We start from the raw sequence: 9860 nt of genomic DNA on the forward strand, positions 1-9860 counted from the left end.
CGTCGAATGGTATTCGGGAGAAATAACTCACCCTCGATAGATGAACTGATCACACTACATAGGTTGCGCTGGCTTGGCCACGTGTTGCGTATGCCAGTCGACCGACTTCCTCGAAGGGCTCTTTTCGCACAACCACGTGAAGGGTGGAAGAGAGCCAGATGCGGTCAAACAATGATTTGGCAGCGAAGTGTGAAAGCCATTACAAGCAAACTCAGCTGCGCTGGTCATTGACGTCTTCCTGAATGGGGACCCCGAGACGGGCCACATCAATGGCTAGAGACATTATCAGATATGGCCCAGTCGCGCCCTCAATGGCGCTCGTGCATCCAAGCTATTGCCTTCAATGCATAGCTCCTTTTCCAACCCCCCTTCACTTGACAGCCCACTGACAGTGCTGGATTTATGCACCAATTTATCAGCTCCCGCCTGCAATGTGCAGCTACCTACCCCTCCTCCCCAAACCATCGGTGAACGAAACTGCGGCAGCTACAACCACTGTGCGACGAGTACGCGGTTATTACAGCTGATAATGATGATGATGATGACGTACTTCGAGTAATCGTATTACGAGGCTGTCTGGAGGTAAAGTCGTACTGTTCTCTGCGATAGGAGTGTGAAGGCAGTAAGGCGTTTCCTCCAGATGACCAGCGTGTCGATATTAATGGAAGCACTGATGCTGCCTTCCCCCGATGATGGACGGGTTAGAAAAGTCGGCCCCAAAAACGGTACACCGATCGCCTAACGTTTTACCGTGACCCTCGCCGCATTATTCAAAATGCGGTCGAAATACTCTTAAGACCAGAGTCCGGTGCTGCTCGAAATGTGTCTGCTGTGCTCAGCTGCATTCGAAGTGAGACATTATTGCCTTACTCTCTGCGCCCTCCGGTCACACCGACCCCCTGCAGCCAAGTGCGTCAAACTATTAAGTCATTGGCTCCGGGCAGGGTTCCCCAACAACCGCTGTTTCGAGTTTCAGACTTTTGAGTCGGGCTAGGGGAGATACCCCTACATTCGTTCAGCCGTAGCACCCTTTCGGTGCTGGACTATCGTGCCACCAGAAAGAAGCACGGGGGCTGAGATACCGCCAGGTTGCCCAAACCCAGACAGGGGAAATTGAGATGCAGAGGTTGGGTTCGAACCTTGGAACTTCCGGTCAGTAAATTTGCGCTGTAACCACTTGGGCCATCTCGCCCCATACCCTGCATGTTCCCACTGCCATGTGGCTCGGACTTTTGAGTCAAAGGCTCCGGGTGGGGTTACCTCAGCCAAACCCCCCTCTTCGGCCTGGGAAACCGGGGAGTATCATTTGCTCTTGCTGCTTTTCGCTCACTGGCCTTCCCCTACACCCCTTCCCCACCCGTTGAAGGTTACAGTGACACCAACCCATCCGCCAACCCCCTATCCACTCTTCTATGTTTAAACAGTCGCCCAGATAAAACAAAAAATAACCTCAAAATATCTTATCCATATTGCAGCCTTTCATGCCCGTACTCTATGTCAAATCGGGCTACAGGCCTGTCTTGCTGAGACCTTGTTTCCCCTTTCTATCGATGTATGTTGTGTCTCCGAAACATGCATACAAGACCCCACTTCGGTCGTGCACTTCAAGGATGAGCTCAGATGTTCAACAATTCCGGTATTCCTGATGCAATGACTCCTGGTATCTGCGGTGTTGTAGTTGCACTCAGTCGAAAGGCTGAAGGCGCGGTACTGGACTGGGTCCCAGTAAACAGTCGTCTTGCGCTGTGCAGTCGTCTGACTCAATTAATATCGATGCAAATCGATGCGCTAAACGGTGTTCATTTGTCGTATCAGCGTATGCCCCGACAGACTGCAGTTCTGAGACTGAGAAAGACAGGTATTATCAAGATCTATCACGACTGCTTCGGTTAGCAGAGAAATAGCGATATACTAATCCTGGTGGATGATACGAATGCCCTAGCTGGACGAATACATCCAAAAGGAGCACATTCGGTTGGTAGATCATGAGTGGATGTTGAGCGTACGGATAATTGGGAGCGGCTGCTTCAGTTATGTGCGGATCATCGTCTGTTCCTTGTAAGTACAAACTTTCAACACAAACGCTCACATCGAGTTACTTGGAGGCCACCTACCACAAGACAGTCGTAGCCGCAAGACAGTCATGGACCCAATAGGACCATGTGGCTATCAGTTACCGATTGAGAGCGTCAATTAAGGATCGTCGTTCTTTCTGGTGTACGCTGCTTGACTCTGATCATGCTGTTGTGCAGGTAAGGCCATCATTTAGCTTTCTGTTAGCCTTACGCGCGCAAAAGAAGAGCAGCTCCGTTCATCAACTTCAGTAAGTTCCAGTAGCTGAAGAGTATCGAGATGATCTGACTAGAAAGCTGCAGGTAACTCACAGTCATGCGGATGACGAAGATTGCTTAGAGGCTAAGTGGTTAAAGGAAGTACGCTCTCGGTCTTCGGAACTGTCTGTAGAAGCCATCTGACTGGACTGAAGGAACATTGAATATCGTCGAGATCAGCAGATCTTATTGCTGCCAAAGAGGCAATACAAGGAACCAGCAGCTGATATTGCGCACGCAGATCCCTCAAATGCCGGATAATCAGGAGACTGAAGAATGACAGAACGCTGGTGGGTTTCGAAAGCCCAGGAGATGGTGAAGGCTTTCGTTGCAGGCACCAGCCGCCCCCTGTTTCAGTTGATTCGATCAACCGGTCAAAAGAATGCATGTGTCAGGGGACGCCAGCTTGAAAGGCTCAGATCGAGAGCCAGGCTGAGAAAATGCTATTATTACACTAGTTCGAATGTAATATTGATGGGAAAGGAAGCGGTGAGAATAATAAATAGTAGCGCCACATCACCATCGATCGCATAACCATAATTTATTTGAGCTCATTAACGTGAGAAGGGGGTAAAAGTGGATGGGGAAAAGACTTTTTGCTAGCCTACCGCAAGTGTTCCGAGGTGCCTTCCCCGTTCAGACACTCATCCAGACGGCCTGGACAGAAACTGATAATTAGAATGCCGTTGACACCGATTAGCAGTCATATCGTGCGGTGCGCGTAACCATGCTCTGGAGAATCACATCGACCGAATTTTCGAAGGCGAGTCTGGCGAACGGCATCCACATATCGTAACCGCTTTCCTACCCTTCTGTCAGGTCAAATTTGGCCACCTCTTTACCTACATCACTCAGTTGAGTAGAGGACCAGCACCCTCTTCGGCAAACGACGGTACGGTATGCGCAATACGAAACTAGATTACCAAGATTTTGGTGCTAGACACATTCTTCGACTAAAGTCCCTGTTGTTCAACCGAACATCTATCCTCTAATAGTACCTTTGCGGATTCACTGGTATCGACCTACACGAACTATGCTTCTGAGACAGTGGTTATCGAAGACCTGGACATGCTTCATTTTGGTTGGTCGCAGAGGCCTCCTCTCAGCCATACATCTAAACAGCTTGTACTATATCCTGGTACACGTCCGTTGAGGTTCATGGATATGCCGCCTTTCCGCCATAGCACACTTGCTCTGGACTTAATAGATTCGTACATCTACCTCATTGCCGCACTACCGTGTGAACTACTACAACTTCAGAGGTACATACAACATCGGGTCGTAAGTGGTGCTGGCTGCATGCCCAATATTCGCCTACCATTTACTCCTGATTCCTTGGATGAAGCCAAGCTGGTATCACTAGACGCCGGCTTTGGCGTTGTGATCTCGCCAAACTCCCTATATATGACCCGCACCGAAAATCGACAAAACGTATCAGCCGCTCCCATATATGCTACATGCTTCTTGAGGGAGTTCTACCATGTGCCAGCCCTATCACTTCAGTAGCCCCTGATGGATCATTTTTAACCTGTACCTCATTTTCACATTATACCAGCAGTCTCCGCTCTGTTGTTTCCAGTTTCCGTGCGATTCCTAGTGGTGCCAGCCTTCTTCGCTCCTGTGCTCTGCTTCCCTACGTGTTCGTGACAACCGGGTACAAACTGTCGGCATCCCAATACTGATTCGGCTGAGGTCGCTGAATGGGATTCGTCTGTTGCAGTCACATTTAACTTTCATACTCTTTCTTGTTTCGCTCATTCTCTGTCGTGCTTTTTCTAGTTCCCAGCTTCCTGTGGACCCAGCCAAATTCCCCACTTTTCGTCTTTCACCGTGTTGGTGCTGACATTTTCTTAAAGCCTCTAGTGATACGTGCATGCAAAAGAACGTGTGAAAATTGCTTTCAAAAGTGTTGGCTTTCCCTTTTCCTTTCTTGCTCTAAAATTATCATGTCGTCTTCTTGGATAGCAACACGTCAGCATTGGAGAAGTGGAAAGAAGGACCCAAGAAAGTAACGGATGCTAGAACGTTTTTGCAAAATACACCTTTCTCGGTCAAGAGTAAGATGCGTAGCCCTTCGGAGCCATTAAAATCATCATTATCGTTGACAGCTACACCAGATGAGAACATTGGTGCTATATCGTCATACAACATGTTAATTTGTCTGAAGAAAGCTTTGTAATGGAAAGAAGAAATGGCGGGGAGGGAACCTGGGACCAGTCCAGCGGCTACCTACACCTCCAACTCTGTCACACTGAATAGATGCTAATAGCATGAGCGCCACCGACATCGGTTATCCCCATACCGTTCAGTGTTTTCTGCTAAGCACAGGAAAGATGACATGGACCCCATCCAGGAAGGCTAACAGCACTCAAACTTTTCTTGGTATCCTTCATTCCCTTCTGCCGTATCATATTCTGTCCACATGCATGTTTTCGACACTCCGAACAAGGTACGGCAGCGATGCATCGGTTTTGAACACTGATGTCATGCTATCGATGATGGCGATGATGACTCCGAAGTAGGCCCGAGAAACAACGCTTGCCCCTTCTGATCCCTGGCTGCCATACCACCCGACGAAAGCTGGGATACTCTCAGGTTGTCCATGCCTAGACAGGGAAAGTCGAGAGGCAGAGGTCCGGTTCGAACCACGGACCTTCCGGCCAGTAAATTCGCACCACTTGAGTGCCTTCAACGCTTGCCACTGCTGGCGGTAATCCCACGTGAGTGGCCCCGTCACTTTAGTTTGCAGTCCTGAATTCGCTCTTTAAGTGAATTTCTATCTGCTTCACCAAAAACCGGTCTACTGGGCACATCACGAAATCGATGGTTCCAGTCATTTTCAGCTTTGGTCCCGAAACATCGATGGTCAAAAACCTGAAGACGAGAATAGAGACAGAGACAGCGTTGAAATATGCTTCACTGCTGCAAAATCACAAAGTTTACCTAATTAAATTTGAAGCCCAAAAGTGAAAAGAAAAGGAAAGGGTGACAAAGGGTGGGGATCTGGTGTTGGCCTGCCACATGCATTTTCAGGTGCCTTTCAGGTACCTTTTCATGCATGCAATCTGGATATAAATGATATCGATTGACAGCCCTTCATTGCAGTTTCTACGGCCGAGCACAGAAGGTGCTCATGGGGACCGCCCCAAAAAGAACTCCTTCACACCCTTCTGCCAAGTCACGTTGTCCATCTCGTGGTTTGTGCCATTCCGAAGGACACACGGGAGACAACACTCGTCTCGGTAGACGTTTCATCAGGCGCAGCACGTCGCCGAGACACCGCAGTTGGTGATCCTGGAATGTGCTCATGGGACCGCCCCAAAAAGAACTTCACACCCTTCTGCCAAGTCACGTTGTCCATCTCGTGGTTTGTGCCATTCCGAAGGACACACGGGAGACAACACTCGTCTCGGTAGACGTTTCATCAGGCGCAGCACGTCGCCGAGACACCGCAGTTGGTGATCCTGGAATATCTCCCGTGCTACACAACTAAATACCCGTCTCCTAATTGATTTGTTACGAACCGCTGACACCATTCAACACCAGCACCACTTTTTAGACATCGGTGGTCGAATACCTGGCGACATTTCACATCTGTCCGCACAAGTCCTGTCTCGCAACCTTACGGCAATACAATCCTCACTGGTGCCTAATAAACGCAATCCTTTAGATCCACTGATAATAATAATAAATAATCGTTCAGCTGTAACACCCTTTCGGTACGTAGCTGTCATGCAACCCGAAGGAAGCACGAGGGCTGAAATACTGCCAGGTTGCCCAAGCCTAAACAGGGGAAGTCGAGATGCAGAGGTCGGGTTCAAACCACGGACCTTGCGGTCAGGAAATTACCGCTCTAACCACTTGAGTCTTCTCGTCCCTTGCGCCATACTGGGTAGTTTACCTGTGACACTCAGAGGCGCCCGTATATTGGTCACTGGGTAGAGATCTAACTAACAATCTCCTGGTCCCCCAAGTTGGAGGTTTGAACATGGTGACCCGATCCTTAAAAATATAGGCTGCTCTAGCGGTTTCACATCAACAACGACTGTCTTGCGGTTAGGCTTTTTGGCCTCGGGCTTCGGTTGAGAGTCCTGTGTGGGCCCAGGTGCCACGGCAGTATTCCAGCTCAAGTGAAACCACGAGTTGCGCTTGCAAAAATAATTCCATACCACATCGGCACTCGCGTAGTACCATCAGCCGGTTGCCTTAATTGCTGAATACGGCCGTGAAAAACGCCAAGCCTGTAATGAGATGCCAGGTTGCCGTGAAGATAGTGGCGATTGCTGACCTCTCATACCTGGTTGCGGTGTGACGCCAGTTTATCGTTGAGTTGACACGGACGTTAGTCACTTCGTACGGGAGATGTTCAGTAACTTTTTTCGACCATTTCTGCCCGCGCAGCGTTCTACTCGTTAAGTGGTGGGAAGGTGAAGGCATTGCAGAAGTACAACGAGCTGGCTTAGTGGCTAGAGCGCGACTTTATTGACCGGAGGGTCCGTGGTTCGAACCCTACCTCTGCCTCAAGACTTCTTTCTAAGTTTGGGCGATCTGGCAGTATCCCAGATCTTGTGCTTTCTTTTGGTGGCATGGCAGTGAAGCACCGAAAGGGTGATACAGCTGAACCTGCATGACAGGAGGGGCTCTGAACTATGTCATGCGATTTTGGTCGGTCAGCATCGTGGGCTTGGCCATATTATTAGGATTCACCATCATCGACTACCTAACATACTGCATTTATTTCGCTCACTCGGGGTCGGAAGAACCGTTCTGGATCGAGGAGCTGACAGTTGCTTTCTTCTCGACTCTCTCGCTGGGGACCCAAAACTAAATGGTTGTGGTCAAAAAATGCACACGGTGCAGAACCAAAATCAATATTTTTATTTTTATTTTACCACTCTTAACTTCCCTGTTTTTAAATTAGTCACTCCATTATTTTACGCTAGATGCATCATCGTCGCTTTTGCACTTCGCACAGATTCGGTGAAATTTCAGTGCCCAGTTGATCCATCGTTCGACGACAGTAGTCTAGACGCTATAGGCTTGCACGGAATGATCCACGGGGATGATTTATTTGGATCGACCAACAATTGTACGGCGATCGTTCCTTTCAGCCCACCACACGCGGCTACCGATTCTCTCGCTAGCGCTACCCAAACCGGTGATTGTTCGTCAGCTCCGCGTGATGGTGAGTTTCCTGGGTTCATTTTATCGCCTCAGTACAAACTTGAATGAACCTTACGGAGGACGTGGAGGCTGTAAAAGCCTCTTATGACCGATGGAGGACACCGATTGCTATTTTAAGTTTCACTGAATCTGTATCAGACAGCGCACAGCAGAAAAATTGTTTTCCATTGTGCCAACATGTATTGTGCATTGTACTTTCCTTCTCATGTAGCACTTTTACACGACGCTTTGAAGTGGGTATGTCATTGTTGATTTCCTAAGGTTTGTTTCCCATTTCAGTGTTTGATGACCCCAGATATTCTACTGTCTGGTGGTGCCGTTCACAAATTACCTTTTTTCTACGAAGGTTGAATTCCTTTATAAGCTCTTAATAGGGACATATCTGGTCGATTGTGCAGAAACGACACTACATACATTTATTTTTTTGACAAAATAATCAACTGAATCGTTGACTTCAGTCAATAAGCGAACGCCATGTAAGAATCAAACTCCAGTTTTTGCGCCTCCCAAGGGCACTATCATTGGAAAGAGCTTGTCGTACTTACATGAGATCGTCTGGATGAACTTTTCTTGAACTAATCCTGTTTTTTAGCCGAAACAGTGGCGATTTCCTTATAACGAGGAGTGAACTACCAGGGTTTTGTTACAGGATATCGAATGGAATTGCAGGGAACACGATAAAATTTGTTTTCATTATCGTTGTTTAGACTTTCCCCCTGTTCAATGCAGACGGATGTGAAGTCAAATTCTACAAAATGCCTAAAACCCGACGAAGTATTCACCTGGTTTCAGTTATGTGTGCTTACTTTTCAGTGTGAATTTAGGTCGACTTTTTTGCGGTCACTTCATCCTGATCCTATAAACCAACGCTTGGTACACACCTGTCCTCCTAATTGATTATTGTCAAGCCACGAGTGTGTGGTCAGAGTTCTCACATAACTTCACCTTGGTTGCTGATATTATTTGTCCCTTTGCTCAACAAATCCATAGCGGATTCAGTGGGGCTTCGTATGCTGCTATTGCTGCCGCTGCCGCAACGTGACTTGTAGCTTGTCGACTACCAGTACTATCAAACGGCTTCCATTTCTTTTCACTGGGTCGCAACTAGATTACTTATCATTCCGATGTATGCTATGACTCATTTGACGAGGTTTGTCTTCATTAAGTTTACTGACGAAAGACTGAAATACGCCATTTCGCCCCTAAGAAATACTGCCTCCGCCCAGTTGTAAATACCCTCGCACTATCTCTTATTCATCTCCGTTCATCTCCCTTCTTTTATCCCAGCTAACGGCGTCGGTTTCGCAGGTCTGGTCAATTCGGGAATGACGTGCTACATGAACAGTTTATTGCAGACACTATACATGACACCCGAATTTCGCAATGCTCTGTACTGCTGGCGCTTTCAAGGCACTGAGGCAGAAGCTGTCACCAGCATACCCTACCAGCTGCAAAAGCTCTTTGTCCAACTATACGTACGTCTCTACTTTTGTCTTGAAACTACTGCTACCCGTTTCATCTTGTTTCCGAATTTTAGATTTCGGACACAAACTGTTTGAGCAGGTTGTGGTTGTTAAACTGTTTTATGTATTTTTTTTCCATACGGATCTTACTGTAGTGTCTTATATATCTGATGAGTGCTTATTGTCGCGGGCTTTGTGACTCAGTGACCACCATACCAACTATCTTTGTTGCCCTTCAAGGCTACCAAGAATACCGCCGTTAGCACAACTGGGGTCACGACATCTTTCGGTTGGCGGACCACAGACGTTTTCCAACAGCAGGATATCCATGAACTCTGTCGAGTTATGTTTGATGCCTTAGAAAAGAAACTGGGCACCGGAAGCCTGAACCAAACCCCGTCATGTACTTCAACTCTTGGTTATCCGTCTTCCGCCGATTCCTCTATTCATGCACCGACGCATGATCTGATCAATCGACTCTACCAGGGTGAACGGTCTGACTGTGTACGCTGCATGGCCTGTAACCGTGTCAGTTGTCGCCCAGACACGTTTCTTGATATACAAGTCCCCCTTCGACCGTTCGAGATAAATGCTGAACCATATGATAGTTTGGTATGTTTCACTGTTATAGGCGATTACTTGATTTTCGGTCTTATATTTGCCATTCCATCGATTTTGTATCGTTTTACGTTTACATGCTCCACCATTGTACGCTTCATGTACCCGACAAGAGTCCATAACCACGTGGGTCCTTGCTACTACTTAGGAATCTCTTAGACGTGCGTGAGAATCTACGTAGCGTCCCCCGATCCTGATTTCAAGTGAGAACGCTGTTTATATATATATATATATATATATATATATATATATTTATGAGTGGGTG

The 9860-nt window shown here is 47.6% G+C and overlaps 1 protein-coding gene across 1 annotated transcript in view; it reads left to right on the forward strand.

Moving 5' to 3' along the window:
• Nucleotides 1-9860, forward strand: part of T265_14391 (hypothetical protein) — a gene marked incomplete at both ends in the record, with an annotated part of 49777 nt that overhangs the window by 5929 nt on the left and 33988 nt on the right. The window contains 3 exons of the mRNA XM_009173426.1: nucleotides 7306-7515; nucleotides 8802-8989; nucleotides 9218-9589. Of these exons, the coding sequence (XP_009171690.1) occupies nucleotides 7306-7515; nucleotides 8802-8989; nucleotides 9218-9589 (770 nt within the window). The remainder of the gene's footprint in view (nucleotides 1-7305; nucleotides 7516-8801; nucleotides 8990-9217; nucleotides 9590-9860) is intronic.

The sequence above is a fragment of the Opisthorchis viverrini genome, assembly GCF_000715545.1.
Source record: "Opisthorchis viverrini unplaced genomic scaffold opera_v5_185, whole genome shotgun sequence".
NCBI lineage: Eukaryota > Metazoa > Platyhelminthes > Trematoda > Opisthorchiida > Opisthorchiidae > Opisthorchis > Opisthorchis viverrini.